This window comes from Solanum dulcamara, chromosome 1 (assembly GCF_947179165.1).
Source record: "Solanum dulcamara chromosome 1, daSolDulc1.2, whole genome shotgun sequence".
In the NCBI taxonomy this organism is placed as follows: domain Eukaryota; kingdom Viridiplantae; phylum Streptophyta; class Magnoliopsida; order Solanales; family Solanaceae; genus Solanum; species Solanum dulcamara.
In genome coordinates this window covers 81,064,734-81,087,375 of record NC_077237.1, presented here as the reverse complement: position 1 = coordinate 81,087,375, position 22,642 = coordinate 81,064,734, and the positions used below count along the sequence as shown (strand labels likewise).

General features: G+C 32.4%; 1 protein-coding gene across 1 annotated transcript; it reads left to right on the top strand.

The window, feature by feature from the left end:
* Positions 1-4,956: 4,956 nt before the first annotated feature.
* Positions 4,957-7,465, top strand: LOC129889473 (probable WRKY transcription factor 51). The gene is made up of 3 exons (XM_055964779.1): positions 4,957-5,243; positions 5,655-5,810; positions 7,222-7,465. The coding sequence occupies exons 1-3, from the start codon at positions 4,957-4,959 to the stop codon at positions 7,352-7,354; spliced, it is 576 nt and encodes a 191-aa protein (XP_055820754.1). The 3' UTR covers positions 7,355-7,465.
* Positions 7,466-22,642: the final 15,177 nt, after the last annotated feature.

Genomic DNA, 22,642 nt, shown 5'->3' with positions numbered 1-22,642 from the left:
TCTCCTTCTCCTGTAGTATCTCAATCATCTCCTACCACTGTTTCTCCTCTTGTCCCTTTTCTAGAATCTCTTTCTCTCTCCTCATACCTTTCTACTATCTCTCAGCCAGATGTACTTCCTCTTCCTCCTAGGAAGTCTTCTAGACAAACTAAACCCCCCTTTTTGGCTCCAGGACTTTGTAACTACACATCACAACACTTCATCTTCCTTTCCTATTTCTGATCATCTATCCTATGCTCATTTTTCCCCCTCATATGTTCATGCTCTAGCTGTCTACTCAGTTATAGATGAACCTATTTCATACTCTAAAGCATCACTTAATCCTAAGTGGGTTCAGGCTATGGAACTAGAGATTATTGCCTTGTAGGATAATAACTTGGAGTGTGATGGACTTGCCTCCTGGAAAGAAGCCTAATTGCTGTAAGTGGGTATATAAAGTGAAGTACAAGGCTTCAGGAGAGGTAGAAAGATTTAAGACAAGGCTAGTGGCCAAAGGATATAGCCAACAAAAAGGCTTGGACTATAGTGAGACATTTAGCGCTGTTGCCAAGATGGTTACTGTTAGATCCATTGTTGCTCTTTCTTTTTCTAAAGATTGGTGCATTCACCAAATGGATATTCACAATGCATTCCTTAATGGTGATCTTTTGGAAGAGATCTACATGTCTATTCCTGTTGGTTTTGCAAGACAGAGGGAGCATGGTAAGGTCTACAAACTACAAAAGTTGCTCTATGGCCTTGAACAAGCTCTTAGACAATGGAATCTGAAATTAACAGAAGCCTTGGTACAACTAGGATTCCTTCAGAGTCACTATGATTATTCATTTTTCACTAGACAGGTTGAAGGTGACATGGTTATTGTACTGGTTTATGTAGATGATATCTTAATCACTGGCAGCAATCAAACACTTATAGACTACATAAGAAAGGACCTGCAAAAACAATTCAAAATGAAGGATCTAGGAGAACTTAAATTCTTTCTAGGAATTGAGGTTTCTAGATCTAGTTAAGGTATACATTTGTCTCAGAGGAAATATGCATTGGAGTTAACAGTTGTGCCTGGCCTAAGGGGAGCTAAGCATGCAATTACACAACTTGAACAGAACCAGAAACTAACATCTGTAAAGTATGATGAATGTATCTCTCATATAAGGGAACCTGAAGATCCCATGTTGAAGGATCCTGGCAGATATCAAAGATTAGTAGGAAGGCTTCTCTATCTCACCATTACTAGACCTGATCTTGCATTCTCAGTTCAGGTTTTGAGTCAATATATGCATTGTCCTAAGGAATCACACATGGAAGCAGCACTCCGAGTGGTAAGGTACATTAAGGAAGCTCCAGGTCTTGGACTTTTTATGCCATCTGAAGATATAAATTAACTCCTGGCCTACTGTGACTCAGACTGGAAGCATGTCTAGATACTAGAAGGTCTGTCATTGGATACTTAATCAAATTTGGTGGAGCTCTGATCTCTTGGACGTCAAAGAAACAAGAGACAGTCTCTAGAAGCTCAGTAGAAGCTGAATTCAGGAGCATGGCAAACTGTGCAACTGATATCACTTAGTTAATAGGCCTGTTCAGAGAGCTTGGAGTTCAATTTGAGTTACCAGTTAGAATGGTGTGTGATAGCAAGTCAGCAATACAAATTACTGCAAATCCTATCTTCCATGAAAGGACTAAACGCATAGACATAGATTGTCACTTTGTAAGAGAAAGGATATGTCAAGGAATTCTGAAAACTGAGTTCACTCATACTAAAAATCAGCTAGCTGATCTACTCACAAAGAGTCATGGCAAATCACAACATCAACTACTCCTAAGTGGCTTGGGTGTCATGGATTTTTTTAAACCATAAGCTTGAGGGGGAGTGTTAACTAGTGAAGTTAGTTAGGCAAGCTATCATGGTTAGTTAAGCAAACTAAGTTTGTTAGAAGTTAGTTATGGTTAGTTAGAGAGTAGCTTCCACATGTAATCTATAAATACACATGCTACTCACAAATATTGTATGATCTAAGATGATCTAACTCAATAACTACTTTCTCTCATTATTTTCTCTTCTCTTCTCTCTTATCCTTCTCTGCTCATTTCCGACTTTACAAAGCTCCATTAATGGAGTTTATCAGAAACTCCCACTCAAAAACCTATTTTTTCATGTGGAGACTCTTGCAAAGAAAACTTCCTTTATACAATATTATTAAGATATTTACTCCTAACTTGGATTTCAGTTGTTCTTGATGTAAGATTTTCAGAGATGAAATAGAAGATCATGTTTTTGCAGAGAGTAATTTATAATTAAAGTGTGGAAGCAAATATCGTAGCTATTAGGCATGAGGTTCAACAGAACAAATGTGCTAAATAGACTCTTGTAGTGGTAAAATTCTACCCCAAAGAACATACTACTTCACTTTCTTATTCATATTACTCCTAGCACTACATGTTGGGAAATATCTTGATTGCTAAATTTTTTAATTAAATTTTATTTCAAGTGAATGTGGCATGTAATAGAGAAAAAAATTCAGCAATATGGAGGAGACATGGAGCTGGAAGGATTGTTTGCTGGATAGTGAAACAATACAAGCTCATTATCATTAGATTGCTAGTCAATTGGACCAAATCTATGGCTAACAATTGGAATCTCAACACAGATAGAAGCTTTATGCCTCTAATCAACAAAGCAGAAGCCGGAGGAATTGTTAGAAATAGAAATGGGACATGCTTATGGCTTTTGCCTATAACACCCAATTATACACTAACAATTTCAGTGAAGCTCAAACCGTGCTAATTGGTATTAGTTGGTGTTGTAACCCACACTTTGTAGGACTAGATGTGAAACTTGACTCGATGCTCGTTGTTTAAATGCTACAAGTGGCCATGGAGACTCCAAAAGATTATTGAAGACATCAGAAAAAATGCATCGAGTCAGAAATTGAATGTACATTGTGCAATCGAACTCTAAAGACCTCGACCGTTTCATATAAATAGTAACCTCTTTTGTCTACTTTAGCTATTTTTAAATTGGAGTTTATTGCTTCCATCCCTCCCCTTGACATCCCCTTGTAACTAGATATACGATTTGATCCCCTTCTTGTATTCTTTTACCTAAATAATATACAAGGTAGAAACTCCCTACTACCTCAGAAGGTAAAAGCCTGGATAGATGTATTTCATATATAGAAGGAAAAAAACGACCCCTATACGTACAAGTCTATTTCTACTTGTCCAAAGGTCAACCAGAATTTTAGTTTATTACATAATTTAATTAAAATGGAAAAACTAATTCCTTATAATAGCTGTCATGCATGTAATTCTTTTTAATTAATTATATTTTCCTATCAAAGGAAAATGTGTCAAGAGTCAAAGACCATCAGAAACAAAAAACACTACTCCTATAATATTTAATTGAAAAATTTATCAAATTACACACCTTATATTTCTATATTTTCAATTATTCTCTATCATTTATAAAAAAAATTAAAAATATCTTTTCTGATGCATAGGAATGATGTTGATACATCGCGATTTGATACATAAGTCATTTTCATGATACATTGCTAGTTGATATAAACCAAACACAAAATGTATCAGTAAAACATAAGTTTTACTTCTATTTTTATTGTGTTCATGATATATTAGGTGTTATAAGTTGATTCATAAGTTTTATTGATATTACAATGTTTGGTTTATATCAACTAGCGATGTATCATTAAATGACTTATGTATCAAATCGCGATATATCAGCGTCATTCGTATTTATCAGAAATCTAGAAAAAAGAGAGAATTCGGATAATTACCAAAAAAGTTGGAAAAAATTATAATTGAGCTTTTTCACTATGAAATTTAAATAAAATACCCTATTTAATTATGATAAGGAAAGAAACATCTCCATCACTGGACTAACCTATAAGCAAATTTTCCTTTTCATATTTCTGACTTTTCTTACCGCATCTCTCAATTTCCATCACTCATTACGTATCCAAGAACGACACCAAAGAGTGTGGATTATGGTAATGAGATATGAAGCTCTATTGGTGAAGTAAAAAAAAATTCGTGAACAATTTTCAGTATTTAGTGTATATATGTAATGATTTTTGATTTAAATATATGATGAAGGGTGTTAGATTGATTTTGTTTTAATTTATGTGGTTCTCGCCACTCAACCAGACTTAACAAAAGGTTTCAATTTTGATCATTGAAAATGGAGAAACACTAAAAAAAAATGAAATTAGCTACAAAATTTATCGATAATTTCTAGCAAATCCGTTGCTAAAAAAGTTCCTAGCTAATTGAATATTCTTATGATATGTTGCTAATCCATAAATAAATGGGATTATCATGAAGTATTTGCTTTTTAGGTACATAGTTTTGTCCGTTGCTGATTTCTTGTTTTCTAGTAGTGAATTCCTGATGTAAAGATGTTTCGCCCATTAAATGGGCCCTACACAATAAGAATATGAATTAGTCAAGTCGGTATATTTTAATACCGGATAATTAGAGATTAAATAAATGAAGAAAAACTACACATTCCTTATATCTTACTTCCTCCATTTAACAATACTTGTCAACTATTGATTTTATATAATTCTTAAGAAACTATAAATAGAAGGGTAATTTTACCATATCAATCATTGAATATAATAATTATAATTTCTTGAAAAATGTAATAGGAAAATGACTACTAATTAGTGATAAGGGTAAATTAGGAACTAAGTTAAAATTATCTCTTGATTTCATAAATTGGATAAATATTATTGAACATCTATTTTTAATATAGTGGACAAGTAAAAATAAACAGAAGGAGTACAAGCTAGGAAGGTGGTAAGAAAGCTCCCTCAAAACAAAAAAATATATACACAATGCTAGATATAGAAACACACCACCATTCTATGAAAGTCACCCTTTTCTTGAAAAGTCTTTCTTAGGTTTTATTGGCTAATTATTTTTTCTCCAAACACAATGAACTCCAATTTCCTAGAAACAAATACTTTCCCTCAGACAGGAAACCCTAATTTTACTTTTCCCCTTTTACACTCACATGTGATGACTCAAGATTATAGTTATAATTTTGAAGATTTTGAATTTTCTTCATTTGTAGATCAACTTCTTGTTGATTATTCTCCTACCAATAGCAATACTTGTCTTTTAGAAAATCATTCACATATGATGACTCAAGAATATAGTCATAATGGAAGTTCTGCCAATTCCTTTTATGCCACACCGCCAAACATTAAACACTTGAAAGAGTAAGTCATCAAGGCTAAGAAGATCATAGTTCAGTAAAGATTGCTCGGAATATGCTATTCATTTTATATTACATAGGAGCTTATCTTGATTCTTTATTTATAATTCTTGCAATAATCGGTTTGGAATCAGATTTATATAGTTATATCAGAGTTGATTTCTTATATGGTCACTCAATTTATAGTTATTATTCAGAATGTCACTAACTTTGTTGAATTAAGAAAATTGAAATAAAAATGAAATGTTACTTTCTTAGATAATAACTATAAGTTGAATGACCCTACGAGAAACCAACTCAGCTATATCACAAGCTCGTGTTATACAATCTTATCTTTCTTTCTTTGTTTGTTTTTTTTTTTTAATAATTGTTGGTATACATATATTTATTGATGCCGTTTTTGATGTTTTTACAGAAAATCCAAAGTGGGGATCATAAAGAAAGAGATCAAGAAGAATGAAATACATGTTATTACTTTTAGAACAGAGACTCAACTTGAGATCTTGGATGATGGATATAAATGGAGAAAGTATGGCAAGAAGAAGGTGAAAAGTAACAAAATTTATTTAAGGTAAATTATAAATTATGAGCTTATTCATATCGATCTCACCAATATGATCATCAATATTATTCATGCAAATCTTTTTTTTGGCGGGAGTAAATTCTACTCCTTTTTGTTAATTCGAATCATGTTGTCACTGAAAGTAGAGTACATTTAAAGAAGAAGGGATAGACCAAGCCTTCTTAGAGTTGGTAACTTGGAGAGATCAAGTTAAAGATTTATAAGCAATTACATGTTCCAAAAAGCAAAAAACTAGTAACAATAAAGCTAGATGTTGTTTAAAGACGTCTAAATTTAAATGCACATAAAAATATTAAGATGCGCATTAAGATTTAGATGTTTGAATCTCAATATAAGATGTCGTATTACGATTTGAATAGTGATGGTGGTTGTGATGCATGTTGGGGATTGTGTTGGGTGATGACGGTGGCTTTGTATAGTAGCTAGGGTGTTGATAACTGACAATAGTGATTAATAACAATGGTCGTCCTTGGTCATGACAAATAAAATTTTGTAGTGGACAGTAATAATAGCCAAGGTGGTGGTGAATGAAGAAGGTGGTTGACGATATGTAGTAGTGAATAATTGTGATGATTGTCGTTAATGATTGGTGGTTGATATATAGTGGTAATTATAAATGGTGGTGATAAGGACTTGTAGTTGTGGTTGATGATGGTAGTTGTAGGTTATGGATCCATGATGATAGTTGATGATGGTATGCGGAAACATCGACGATAGTTAGTGGTGAAAATAGATGAAATATTAATGAACTACATGCCTATCTTTGTAGAAACATTTGAATATATATGCATTGTTTTGGGTAAACGAAGATATGTCGTATATATTATCTTAACTTAATAAGCATCATTACATATAAATGACAAGACAGCTTGTGCATGTCTGCTAGGATTGTTCTTGGGTGAGAATCATAATAATTATTACATTTTTTCAAGTTTAGTTTTCAACCTAACAATAAGAGTTTCTATTTCCTATTTTGTTTACTTCCACTTTACTAGACTAATAGAAGTGGAACTGCACATTGCACATTTTACATCCTTCCTTAGCTAGTGTGTCTGCCATTTGACTTACCTCTCTCATGTAGCTAGTTATATTAATACTTTGTTATAAATATTAATCATTTAAATCTATTTTGATTCATTAAATGGTTGTAAATTCAGATAAAACAAACGCACATAATAATTAATATCTGCATATTTGAGATTCAAGTCTAAAAAGGGAACAAATTTAACAATTTAGATATAAATAATTGAGATTAAGACATTCATTAAGTACAAACAACGGAGGCCTAATGTGGCTCGAAGAGTTAGATTGCATATATATAGAGATCTAGAATATTCATATAACAGACTCTAGCTCCAACAAATGATATATATGTTCATGTGTTTTGTATAACCGACAGGAATTACTACAAGTGTTCAATTCGAGGATGTGAGGTAAAGAAGAAAGTTGAAAGAGATGGACATGATTCAAGCTATTTGATTACTACATATGAAGGCAAACACAATCATGAAATCAACTCCTCTCATTTATAACCGCGGATTCATGATTTGAATTAAATTTTCATCAAGGAAGATAACAAAGATTAAGAAAATGTTATTTCTATCGTTGAACCAATTAAGAAGCTACTTTGTTACTAGGTTTCCAATGACGACTACTTTGTGATTTTAGCTAGTGTACAAATATATATAGGATATTATATTGTTTCATTAGTAATATATAGTATGTGATATATTTCAACTTCTCTCAGTTTAAGTGGAAAAAATATTTTACTGAAAAGTACATATTTATTTGGTAAAAATATTTTTTTGCTTATATGGTCATGTATCTTGTACTTTGTTAGTGCGTCAATTTAGAGTTAAGTGTCAAAAACACACCTGAAATATCATCTTTTTTGAGTTTCATACCTAAACTATTGGGAGTGTGAGTCTTACACTTAAACTATTACTTATTAGTTTGGGAAATACACCTGTTTTTTATTCCTCATAATAGTGGGTATATTGTACTTTCTCTTTTATTTAAAAAAATTTATCACATCACACTCCACATGGACAAAACATTCCACCTTGACAAAACTTAAATTAGTTAAAGTTAAATATTAAAGTATTACTATCCCAAAAAAAAATTATAAATTAAAATATAAATATTTTTCTTACCCCACTCCACCACTTCCTCTCACCGTAACCCTCCCCCCCTCCACCACCACCACCACAACCACAACCGTCGCCGCCGCCGCCCCAAAATTTTAATTTATTTTAAAATTCCCCCCCCCCCCCCCACACCCCACCATATAATAATTTAGATATTGTTTTAATATTTTAAAGAAATAATTTTATCCCATCCACCTAATTCTTTGCTTTTGATTTTTCTCATTTTGATAATATATATATATATATATATATATATATATATATATATATATATTACCTACCGCAAGACTTTTTTTAAAAAATATATATTTTTGTTAAATTCGGTATGCAAGTAGAAAAATATTTTCCTCAAAATATATACATATCTAACACAAAACGAGAAAAATGTAAAAAAAAATCAAAATAAATTAGGAGCGGATGATTAGATGGGGTGGATAGAATTATTTTTTTAAAAAAATAATATCAATTTTTTTAGGAAGGAGCGGGAGAGGAGGTGAAGTCAAAAATTTTCAAAAATATTTTATAAAGGAAATTTAAAAAAATATAAGAGCGGGGGATTGTCGGGGTTGGGGGTGGGGGTGGTGGTAGAGTTGGGTGAGAAAAATATTTTAAATTTTATTTTAAAAAAAATAATTTCTCCTTTTTGTGGATAGTAATACTTTGATTTTTAAATTTTATATATTGTCAAAGTGGAATATTTTATTCATGTGCAAAGCCATGTGATAAGGTTTTTCAAATAAAAGAGAGAGTATATTACACACACCACTGAGGTGTGTTTTTCAAATTAATAAGTGATAGTTTAGATATGAAACTCACACTTCCAATAGTTTAGATATGAAACTCACAAAAAAATGATAGTTTAGGTGTATTTTTTGACACGTATCTCATTAAGACACAAAATTTAAGAAAAAAAAGAAAAATGTAACAACCCCTAAAATGTTGTATGTCGGTATTTCAATTCTCGACGAAAATAATATAGCCTCTGTATTTTGGGTATAACTTTTCATAGGTTGGTCCAAATTAGGTGATTCAAATTTCTGGGTAATCACAACATCCTTACCTACAACTTTCATGAAGAACATAACTACAAATTCGGAGTATAAGTAGGTCAAATAAATTAATCTTTGCAAGATATAGTGCTGTGACGGAATTGAGTATTGATAGAAGAAAATTCATATCTCACTGTAGGTTGCTCCAAATTGGTTGATTCTTGAATGATATGAAACTAGACTTCCATATCTACAATTATTATGAAGACACCAAATCCTAATAAGGAATTTATCTTATTCAAACGCAGCTTCGAAAACGAGTATTCTGTTAAAAAGAACTCATCTTACCTACCATGGAAACATCTAGATGCATTTGACATCATGCATGACATAAATTGTCCTCCATTTAACATCATCCATGACATCAATATATTCCATTAAATTTTCAGATTTTTTTTTATAATTATTTTATTTATTGTTAGGTCCCTCTTTCCCACCTATAAATACCCACCTTATTTCCTCATTTTATTCATCAAGCTTTCTTAAGCATTTCTTCTCTCTATATACTTCTTCTCAAATATAGTTTTAGTTTTAGTAGTATAAAAATACTACTCCGGTGATTCTTATACTCCGGGTAGTACACAAAACGCTCCGGCGAGAAGAAAAGGCTAGGGGTCCAAGAGTGTTCCAATTCGGAGTAAACCTTCGGATTTAAGGTATGTAAGGCTTTCATAGCATTGGATTGAGTTCGTCCATGCGCCCAATATTTAAATTCATTATAATTGACTTATAGTTTAGTTTTATCCAAATCTTGAATTCTAAATGAAATAATTCTTCTTCTATTGAGTTTGATATATTATGCATTAATATTATTATTATTCTTATCTCTCATATTATTGGAATTATTGTTCATGGCTACTTTCCCATGAATCCTAATTGATTTAATGTTCATGAATATTTTTACACATGTTTTGAGTAAAGATGTTGGCTTTTTATTATTTTTATTGATAAAAAGAGAGTTATATGAATTAATACTATATATGTATTTTATTGAGTTTTGAAAGAGCAAAAGAGTTGAATTTGAATAAATTTGAGAAAATGATATTTTGAGCAAGATGTTTTGATGAGATGTAAATGATGTTTTTGGAAGTATAATGATTGATGAACATGAAATGAGATGAGTTTGATGATTTAAATTAAAGTCCAATGAGACTAGATGATGAGTTTAATATGAGCACATATTTTGGGAGTAGTATTGAGCACCGAGTTGGGTAAGAGTTTAATTAACTCAAGCCCCAGAACTACGTAGCCAGCGTAGGATGGAGGCTATGCCTCTTAAGTCCCAAAAAGAGGACTTTGATGAATGGATCCAAGATGGTGATGTCCTTTACCCTGGCAAGGTATTGGATGGATGTGGCAACGACATCGCTTCGTTGTATCATCGCTAGCTCATAAGTGATGGTTGTCGGTTAGAGAAACTCCCAACTGAGTAAGCATTGCTTATTACTATTATTTTTATTATTATATTTTAAACTTGCATTACATATTCATGTTGAGATGATGTTGAGTTCTGAGCTGAGTTTTCTTGAGAGGAGTTTCTTGATATCTGTCCTTACCTTCCTGCCATTTTACATACTCGTACATTCCACGTACTGACGTCATTCGACCTGCATCGTTTTATGATGCAGATACAGGTGTTAGAGATCCTCAACAGGCGCATCGTTGAAGATCATTTCTTTTCAGCTATTTGGTGAGTCCTTCTTGTATTCGAAGGAACTCCTTATCCTTTTATTATTGTTGAGTGTGATGTTTCTTTTGAGGTAGCCATGGATATGTCATTGGCACCATCTAAGAGTATTAGAGGCTTCATAGACAGAGTCTGATGATGTAATCGGAGTAGTTCTCCTTAGAAACTACTTCTTCTAATAATTATCTATTTTTCCTTTGATTATGACAAGCCCACATTAGTATTCTTAAGTCTTCCGCTGATGAATAAATAAGAAATGAGACCAAGTGGTTCTCTCAGAAGTCAGAAATGGTTTCTGAGTGCCGGCCACGCCTAGGGTACCCTCTCGGGGCGTGACAAAAAATTTCTAAAACTTATGACTTAAAACAAGCTTTAAAAATTTGTGCTACTTTAAATCATTTTTTTTTGGTTTTCCACTTGGTATCTGATACCCATACTGGAGCCCGATTAAATCCAGATTCAATCAGTGAAGTACCAACATTGAGGCGGTAAAGCACTCCCTAACAAAGGAGACTCCGTACTCGAAGGAACTCGAACCCAAGACCTCTTGGTTAAGGATGAAAGAGTACTTACCATTCCACCACAACCCTCGTTGGTTACTTTAAATCATCTTATTAATATTATGCACTAAATGAAATTTAAAAATAAATTATTTTTAAATATAAAACGGTTCTAATTCTTCTTGCAACAGATTGAAAGGGAAAGAGTGAGTTTTTTTAATTTATGAATTTTGTGTTTTGGTTAATTTAATTAATAGTGTGGCCATATCATTGTTGGCCATGTGTACAAGGTGTGTCAAAATCGAATATGTTTTTCATTAAAAAATAATAGCAAGAATGGGCACTTTGTTGAACGAGAGTGATATTGGTGACCCCAATTTTTAATAAATAGTAAAGATGAGTATTTTTTCAAAGTTAGATGAATATTTTGACCTTTTTCCTGATAAACTATTCTAATTTGCGGATCATACCATGCTCTCTCTGTGCAATATTTCACTTTTTTAGTCAGTTCTATAAAATATCATAATTTTATATTTAGTAATAGTTTAATCTTAAACTATTCATTTTATTCTAAAGATGTGTCCAGTATGAGGGAAAATATTGTAAAGAAAATAAGTGTGTTTCTTATTTATTTTTTGTGCTCGATATATATATAGGTTTACCTGATATGTTAGTACTTTATAATATAGTTTTACTTGACATGTTAGTACTTTATAGATTTTCAAACCGCGCTTGTTACAAAATAGTGGAATCTTTTTATACCGTTATTATATAGTTTTACCTGACATGTTAGTACTTTATAGATTTAAATTTAGATGTATATTCGAAAACTATATAAAAAATACTATAAATTACAATCTTTCTCATATTAATATGATTAAGATAATACACTTTAAAATATCGATTAAAATTTATATAATTTAACTTTAGAGATACGAAACATGACAAGTGAAAGAGAATGAAACTGAAGGAGTATATTGGACTTTGCATACTTGTTCAAGGATTGAAATTAAGGGAAAACGAGGAAATTGTGATACGGTTATGTCCAGATCCAGTGACTGTTAATAAAGTCAAATTGCATAAATGGTCCTTTATTTGGGCACAAGTTTGAGCTTCATTAATTATTTGTTTTTAATTCATTGTCTAATTACGACAGCTAAGATAAGTCTTCTTTGGAGGTGAGATGTTAAGACAGTAAACTGAAAGACCATTTGATTGAAATTTGTACAAGGTTTAATTTGTATTATATATGATCGTAGCTAATGTTTCAAAAAAAAATGGTTGCAAACCTTGCAACAAAATAAGCAACGAACTTCATAAAGTGTATAATAAACTATGTGATGATTATAGAGTGTTAGCGCTCTCTAGCTTTTTTCCCCTTATGATAGTTAATTAGTAGCGGTTCATTACCTCATTAGAATTGGTAACGCAAGACTTAGCTTCATTGCTAATATTCATTTCTATTGAGGAATTCATTTTTCTAGGCATAATGTATACATAAACGTGTCATTTAATGGCTAAGATTCCACAAGAGTTTGCAAAGAGCGGCCTTGTTCGGTTGTTCCAAGCAGAAATATTGAGAAAGTTCACTCCACCTGCAGTCTTAGGCGAACAAAATTTGTCCCAGGCTAGCAAACCTTCCTTTGAAACCCCCACTCCTCTTGACCAGAGAAAAGTTCTGTAAATTTTTTCAGCTTGAAGCCTTGAACTAAATTAATTTCTTAGGAAGTGATATTCCACACAACTTAGTGATTATTTTAAAAATTAGCTTACGAGTGAAATAAGTTGCGTAACGTGTTCCAACAAAGTAAAAGCAGTAAGTAAAGAATATACTAGTTTTACGTGAAAACACCCGACTCACAAAGATGTAAAATCCACAACTTGTACATCTACAGGATTTACTCCCAACTTTACGAAACCACAATGAACGTTTCAACAAAAGATTACAAACCTATGTAACCTAAGGAATTATAAACTCTAATTCCCACAAACCTCTCAAGGTTTGTGTTCCCAAGTCTTCAAATTTATGTAACCTAAGATTTGCGTAAATTTTACCCTCCCCAAACCCCACGTTGTGGGATTTTACTGGGTTGTTGTTGTTGTTGTTACTCTTTTGTTTATTAGGGGTTGGCATTGGACTAGCGAAAGTCTTTTAATTTAGTGCTTAAGGGCAGCCCTAGCTATTGAAAAAGTAGATCACCTTTAGTTACACCCAAAGGTACAGTGGGTTGCCCATTTATAAGGATAGAAAATGTAACTGTGGTTAGGCAACTCATGATCTGTCACGATCCAAATCTAGGGCCTAGACATGACATGATGAATGAGGAACTCAAAAGTACTCAAATAAGCCTCTTAACATTCTTTTAGCCTTTTATAGGTAATGACAATAAATAAACAAGTGAAAATCATAATAGTAAATCTTCAACTTACATATGTCCAACAATACCTCTAACTTTTAGATTTAACGAGGCTAAGACAAGTCCCTAGCTCACCCTCAATCATAACAGAAGAAAATGTCATAGTAAGTGTCTAAAGATCTCAATATATCATAAGCTAGAAAAATAAAGGATTATTATTCCCAGAGTATGGGAACTCACCAAAATTAGCCCTCAAACGAAATCACAACTAGCCACGTAGAGGAGAATGAGTAGGAGCACCGGTCCCTACATGGTGATATCATGTAGGCAAAAGAGTTGTGTTAGTACTTTGAGCGTACTAAGTATGTAGGCATGCATGAACATTGAGAAAACATTAAAACATTTATTTAATATGAAACATAATGCAATGCATGCATAATCAATCACAAATATATGCTTTAAAATATTCATTTTGTGGGAAGATGACCATAACCGATATTTTAGACCATGCGAGCTATTACATGGAATCCAACATAACCCCCTACGTTGGCCGGGGAGACTACTTGTCGGGTAAAACTCCATCAACTTCATTCATTTCTTTAACTTTAACTTTAAGGGCTTTCATGGATCCATTAGTCTAAGCCTACAAGGGCTTCTATGTTGGCACATAGTTAATAAAACAAAGGGGTTGCTACTAGGATTCCCTTACCGAATCCCACCTCAATGACCCATTAGGTGCTATGTCAATCCCACAGAATAGTTTAATACTTCAAAATAGTCATAGCATATAGCTTGAGAATTCAAAACAACACATTCAGTGGAATAGCTTATTAAAACCTTTAGTGATTCAAATATGCAAGAATTGTCCTTATAGCATAAAGAATCCATCATTCATCATTATTTTATTTCATAAGACTCCCTTTTGATCATAGAAATTGCTTTCATAAATATTTATTTGGAGTCAAAACTTTCAAGTCAAACTTCATTGAAAATATAGTAAAACTAGGTGGGTTCAAATCACTTCAACTTTCAAACATGTATGTGAATGAAATTATGCATAAATACTTTGAAATCCATTAATTAAAAATTATATTTTAAACAACCCACCATGAATTTCAAGAACCATTAAAAAGATAAATAGAGAAATTACTTGCAAACCATCAATTCATACATATGAAATCATTTTGCATCAAAATAGACCAATAATCATTAGTTTAACCATGGTTCTAATGCTATTAAGTAGAAATAAGAATTACCCATAAGAAAACATTACTTGAAATCAAGAGATTTAGTTGAAAGAGTTTTGAACTACATGGGTGGAAGAACCCATGAATGAACACTCACATACTGTAGAGTAAAGCTTAAAGAAAATAAACCTAATTTATCATATGATCAAATTACTTTAGGCATGAGAGTGAAAGGAATACTCTCATTGAATCCTTACATACGCTAATATAAGATAGGTAATTAAACTTCAAATACTTAATAATCTATGCATTTGGAATCATGATATGAAAACCCATAAAGTTTCATACGTGAATTAAATAGAAGACTTTGATAATTCATTTGGGTTTCATGGATGAAAAGATCCATGAATAAATACCCACATATCTTAGAGAAAAACATAAAGAAAATAAACATAATTTATCATATAATCAAAATACTTTAGGCATGAGAGTAGAAGGAATACTCTCATTGAAGCCTTACATACACTAATATAAGATAGGTAATTAAACTTCAAATACTTGAGAATCTATGCATTTGGAATCATGATATGAAAACCCATAAGTTTCATACTTGAATTAAAAAGAAGACTTTGATAATTCATTTGGGCTTCATGGATGAAAGGATCCATGAATCAACATCCACATACCTTAGATCTGAAGCTTTACTCATAATCGAAGGACTTAATGAATACTCTTGAATCCTAGTATTTTCTCCTCGTCGGAGCGTTTGTGTACTATCCAGAATATATAAATCACCGGAATAGTATTTCTACACTACTAAAAGCTAAAACTATATTTTGAGAATGAGTAAAGTGTATAGAGAGAAGAGTTGATTGAGAAAACTTGATGAACAAAATGATGAAATAAGGTGGGTATATATAGGTGTAAAGGATGGACTTAACAATAATTAAAATAATTATAAAAAAAATATAAAAATTTAATGAAGGATTGTGATGTCATGGTGATGTCAACTGGTCGACTATTGATGTCAAATGGATCTAGATCTTCTATGGTTGGTGAGATGAATCTTCTCTTTACGGAATATCCTTTTTCGAAGCTACGTTTGAACAAGATAACTTCCTAATTAGGATTTGGTGTCTCATATGAATTGTAGATCTAGAAGTTTCCTTTCATGTCGTTCAAGAATCAACTTATTTGGAGCATCCTACAGTGAGATATGATTTTTCTTCTACAAATACTTCATTTCGTCACAGCACAAGGTCTTGAAAAAATTAATTTATTTGAACTACTTAGCCTCCGAATCTTAAGCTATGGTCTTCACAACAGTTGTAGGTAATGAAGTTGAATTTATTTAGAAATTTGAATCACCTAATTTAGACCAACATATAAAAAGTTAAGCCCAAAATACGGAAGCAGTATCATTTTCGTCGAGAATTGGAACACCATATACAATGTTTTTAGGGGGTGTTACATGATCCAACATATAAATTGATTGGAAAGTTCAGACAATAAAGTTTTTTCGGCATATTTATGTATTACGCCTTTTTGATTATTATTAATGAAAGGCCGCTAGATACACTACAACAAAAATAAATTTTATTGGCTATAAACATGCACATTAACAAAAAGTGTTAAAACCTTTACCAGCATTAGTTAATTGTCATTGGATCTAATGTCGCTACAAACTTTAGCAACAGTTACAAAGAGAGTTAATTGCCTCTAAAATAACATATTGAGCCGCAATTAAGCTATTGTCGTTAATTAATCATCGCTAAAGATCATGTTTGGTGTAGTGACACTTTGTCTAGTGGTGTTAAATTTGGGGAAAAAATAAAATAAGCGACGAATGATATTTGTGGCCAAATTTTCTGTCGATATTTGATGGAATATAGAAGCTCCAACGAAACGAGTTTTGTGAATATTTTTTGGTACAAAGTGAGTTTTGTAGATGCATGCATGATATGATTATATTAATTATATTATGACTTGCAAAATTGTCTGGTTTTTTATTACTAGCTACTTGATTTGTTAGAAAAGACTATAACATATTATGGCTAAAATTAAGCAAATATTAGTCAAACTCAAAGGGCATGCAGAATGTTAAGTTCGTAGTAATTTGCTTCTAGACGTCAATTATACAATGTATCAAGACAAAATAAAATTATATCGTAAATACGGAGACATCAAGATGTGTTGGAACGTCATAAAATTTAGGGGGTGTAACATTATTGATTTTAATAGATAGCTAGATCATCTCCTCTATAAATGGAGGTCAATTTCGTTTCTATTCTAGAAAAAAATAAAATTTTGCATCTATTATCTACAAATAGAACTACAACTTATATTATCACAGCTGTTGGTATAATGTAATTCTCATTTAAAACGTCATAGCTGAAAATTATTTTTGTGGACTGAGATGTATAAGATAAGTTTCACTTTTTGTGCACCTTAAAGGACCTGTTTCCTAATTGTCTTTCTTGTTGTGTTTTGTTTACCTTTTGAAAACTGACTTGTATCCAAAGAAGCATCGACTTTAGACGACTTGCAAGTTTTTCTCTCTTTCTTTTTGTGGTCTTATTGCATATTCAGTTATGAGATATGTTAGGGGGGTCAAGTAGGTAGGTTCGACTAGAATTGAGCAAATTAAAATTGATTGATAATGACCGCCCAATTTGACTTATTTTTTTTTTGAATGGTCCACTCTGGCTCCCTTCCACCCCATCCCACCCCTATATACCATTTGCTTCAATAACTACCCATTACGTCATTTTGATAATTAGAACTTTTTATTTTATAAAAGACTCATTTCGTAAATTTTAGTGGAGTGATTTTAGATAATTAATTGAGAGGTGATTTTAGATAATTAATTTAGTTGGTGGACTAAATTTATAAATTACTTAATACCCTATATCACTTTATTTATTAAAATAAATTAATAGGATTTGATATAATTTTTAGCGATACCACAAATAACTGCGGTTCAAACCCTCGAAAGAAGAACGAGGAACTGTCGGACACGCACGACATCATCCTTTAACTTCGAAGTGAAAATCTCAGGTTAGTGATTTAATTGGTATATTTGACATGTAATATAATAATATTGTGAGGATTGTTGGTTTTTATCGGGGATCAATTGATGTGCTAGTTTCGGTGCCACTAGGTTGAATAAATTAATGGTTATTAATGATTGGACAGATTGGATGGTGATGGGGTAATCATTATATGGCATTGGTAAAAGCTTAATTTTTGGAGAATCTTATTTTGGTGTAGAAAAGAATGGATACTGCTGCAAATTTGGTAAGGCTAAATGGACAATTTTTATTGTTCTGTCGTATTTGGTAGAATTATTGGCAAATTTGATTCTTATGGTTCAAAATTTTAATGAGTAATAATGATTTATAAGCAAATCATTAGAGAAAAGGATAGGTAGAATGGATGTTTACATTTAGGTTAAGGTCATGCATCTTGTTTCCGTAGTTAGAAGTTATTGGTCACGAATTTACTATCATATTATGATTCAAGTTTTGATAATATTAGTGTACCCAATTATATATTAGGTGTAAATATGGAAACCTTAGAGTTATGTTATTTGGAGGAATTAAGACTTAATCCTAGGCTTGGGATTTAGCAAGTTGATTATAGTAATATGGGTGTCAACAGACTCGTTTGCTTATGAATATTATATACTTGATAGATTGGAAACGCGAGGCATCGAAGAAAGGAAAGACATTGGTGAATTAGCTTGCTTGACTTTCGGCTCTTCGGTTGAGGTAGGTTATGGTTTTTATTTTATATCATAGATAGACTCTTAATAGCGACTTATAGTCATTGAGTAATGTGTGAAGTTTACTATGCATTTAATTATTGTGGTTTGGATGGTTGGTATGTTGTTGTGATTGGTCTGAAATCTCAAAACCGTAAAATCCATAATCTTGAACTTGCCCTATCAAAAATGGTGCATTGAATAAAGAAGGCTTGATGAAATATTATTAATAAAGTGGAATGTAATAATAAAGAAAGATAAATTAATTACATTTGGATCGGGTGTCACGAGCCAACACGGTATGTTTGGATCGGGTGTTATATTTCGTCACAGTATATTTGGATCGGGTGTCACATTCCGGCATGGTACATTTGGATCTGGTGTCACATTCCGGCATGGCATATTTTTATTGGGTGTCATGTTCTGACACGGTAATATTAAAGAAAAATAAATTTAAATGACTTAATGCTACCCAAACTCCAATAACTCATTTCCCAAATGTGCGTGATATGGAGGCCTGAGTCCTCATGTGTGATCTTAATATTGTTGATTGATGTAATTGTTCATTGTGTAATCACTTGATCTTGATCTTATTGGTTGTCACATGTTAAGTGCTATGTTGATTTTTCGCTATTACTTTATGAATATTGATTTCTATTTTGAGTAGGCCGATGATACCTACTCAGTACATATTGTTCCGTACTAACCCCTACTTGTATTTTTCTTTATTTTATTTTGTGGAGTGCAGCGAGTGTTCTATCGACTTTGATTCGACCTCAGCTCTAGCCAGTGTCCAGCACATCAGGTTCCAGGGTGAGCAATTCCTTCTAGCTCGTGTTGGATTCTCTCGGACATGGCATAATGTCCTTAGTTTTCGGAAACATTAAGTTATTTGTTTATTCTGGTGTTTGATATTTTCAGACGTAATATTTTAGAATTATATGTCCTTGAAGTGATGACTTTTAGGTTTTGGGAAAACGTATTTAATAGACTTTAGTGTTTTAATTACTTCTTGCTCTCATAAATTGAACTTCCGCGTTATTGTCATATTTTATAAGTTGGGGTTTGTATCGTTGGTTCTCCCACTTAGGAGGTTAAGTGTGGTGCCACTCATAACCCATTATAGATCGTGAAAAACTTGGTATCAGAGCTTTAGGTTCGGTGATCTCATCACACAAGGACAGGTCTAGTAGAGTGTCACGACCCGAGAGGGTACCCTAGGCGTGACCGGCACTCAGAAACCATCTCTGGCTTCCGAGAGAACCACTTGGTCTCATTACTCATTTGTTCATCAGCGGAAGACTTAAGAATACTAATGTGGGCTTGTCATCATCAATATCAAAAGGAAAAAAAATGATAATTCTTAGAAGAAGTAGTTTCTAAGGAAAACTACTCATATTACATCATCAAACTCTGTCTATGAAGCCTCTAATACTCTTAGATGGTGCCAATGACATGTCCATGGCTACCTCAAAAGAAACATCACACTTAACAATAATAAAAGGATAAGGAGTTCCTTCGAATAAAAGAAGGACTCACCAAATAGCTGAAAAGAAATGATCTTCAACGATGCGCCTGTTAAGGATCTCTAACACTTGTATCTGCATCATAAAACGATGCAGGTCGAATGACATCAGTACGTGGAATGTACGAGTATGTAAAATGGCAGGAAGGTAAGGACAGATATCAAGAAACTCCTCTCAAGAAAACTCATCTCAGAACTCAACATGTCACGACCCAAGCCTAGGGCCTAGACGTGACATAGCGAATGAGGAACCCGAAAGTACCTCAAACAAGCCTCTTAGCATTCTTTTAGCCTTTCATAGGTAATGATGATAAATAGACAAGCAGAAATCATAATAATAAATATTCAACTTACATATGTCCAACAATACCTCTAACTATTAGATTTAATGGGGCTAAGACAAGTTCCTAGCTCACCCTCAATCATAATAGAAGAAATGCCATAATAAAATATCTTAACATATCATAAGCTAGAAAGACAAAGGAGTATTGTTCCCGGAACATGGGAACTCACCAAAAGTAGTCTTCGATGGAATATCAACTAGCCACGTGGAGGAGAACGAGGAGGAGCACCGATCCCTACATGGTGATATCATGTAGGCAAAAGAGTATGCGTTAGTACTTTGAATGTACTAAGTATGTAAGGATGCATGAACATTGAGAAAATATTATAACATTTATGTAATATGGAACATAATGTAATACATGCATAATAAATCATATGGATATCCTTTAAAACATTCATTTTGTGGGAAGGTAACCATAACCGACATTTAAGACCATGCGAGCTATTACATGGAATCCAACATAACCCCCTACGTTGGCCGGGGAGACTACTTGCCAGGTAGAACTCGGTCAACTTCATTCGTTTCTTTAACTTTAACTTTAAGGGCTATTTATGGATCCATTAGCCTAAGCCTACAAGGGCTCCTATGTTGGCACATAGTTAATGAGACAAGGGGTTGCTACTAGGATTCCCTTACCGAATCCCACCTCAATGCCTCATTCGGTGCTAAGTCAATCCCACGGAATAGTTTAATACTTCAAAATATTCATAGCATATAACTTAAGAATTCAAACATCATATTCGGTAGAATAGCTCATTAAAACATTTGATAATTCAAATATGCAAGAATTGTCCTTATTGCATAAAGAATCCATCATTCATATCATTTCATCATTCTTTCATTTCATAAGACTCCCTTTTTTATCATAGATATTGCTTTCATAAACATTTATTTGGAGTCAAAACTTTCAAGTCAAACTTTATTAAAAACATAGTAAAACTAGGTGGGTTCAAATCACTTCAACTTGCAAATATGTATGTAAATAAATATTCATAAATACTTTGAAATCCATTAATTAAAAATCATGCTTTAAACAACCCACCATGAATTTCAAGAGCCTTTAAATAGATAAATAGAGGAATTACTTGTAAACCATCAATTCATATATATAAAATTATGTTGCATCAAAATAGACCAATAATCATTAGTTTAACCATGATTCATACTATTAAGTAAAAATAAGAATTACCATAAGAAAATATTACTTGAAATCAAAAGATTTAATTGAAAGAGTTTTTGGACTACATGGGTGAAAGAACCCATGGATAAACACCCACATAACTTAGAGTAAAGCTTAAAGAAAATAAACATAATTTATCATATAATCAAAATAATTTAGACATGAGAGTGGAAGGAATACTCTCATTGAAACCTTACATACCTGGAAACCGAAGCTTTAGTTGGTACCGGAAGACTTAATGAACACTCTTGAGTCCTAGCTTCTCTCCTTGCCGGAACGTTTTGTGTACTACCCGGAATATATGAATCACCAGAATAGTATTTCTTCACTACTAAGAACTAAAACTATATTTGAGAATGTGTATAGAGAGAAGATTTGCTTGAGAAAGCTTGATGAATAAAATGAGGAAATAAGGTGGGTATTTATAGGTGGGAAAGATGACCTAACAATAAATAAAATAATTATAAATAAAAATCTGAAAATTTAGTGGAATATATTGATGTCATGGATGATGTTAAATGGAGGACAATTTATGTCATGAGTGATGTCAAATGTATCTAGATCTTTCTATGGTAGGTGAAATGAGTTATCTTTGACAGAATACTCTTTTTGGAAGCTGCGTTTGAATAAGATAAATTCCTTATTAGGATTTGGTGTCTTCATAAGAATTGTAGATATGGAAGTCTAGTTTCATATCGTTCAAGAATCAACCAATTTGGATAAACCTACAGTGAGATATGATTTTTCTTCTATAAACACTCATTTCCGTAACAGCATCCTACCTTACAAAGATTAATTTATTTGACCTACTTAACCTCCGAATCTTAAAATATGGTCTTCATAAAAGTTATAGGTAATGATCTTGTGCTTACTCAGAAATTTGAATCACTCAATTTGGATATTTCTATGAAAAGTTATGACCAAAATACAGAGGCTGTATTATGTTTAGACAAAAATTGAAACATCGTATACAACGTTTTTAGGGGATATTACACAACATCATCTCAACATCAATATGTAATGCAAGTTTAAAATATAATAATAAAAATAATAGTAATAAGCAATGCTTACTTAGTTGG

Coding starts and splice junctions, on each gene's coding strand:
- LOC129889473 (XM_055964779.1), top strand. CDS start 4,957: ATGAACTCCAATTTCCTAGAAACAAATACTTTCCCTCAGACAGGAAAC. Junction 5,244..5,654: donor AACATTAAACACTTGAAAGA/GTAAGTCATCAA, acceptor ATGTTTTTACAG/AAAATCCAAAGTGGGGATCA. Junction 5,811..7,221: donor AGTAACAAAATTTATTTAAG/GTAAATTATAAA, acceptor TATAACCGACAG/GAATTACTACAAGTGTTCAA.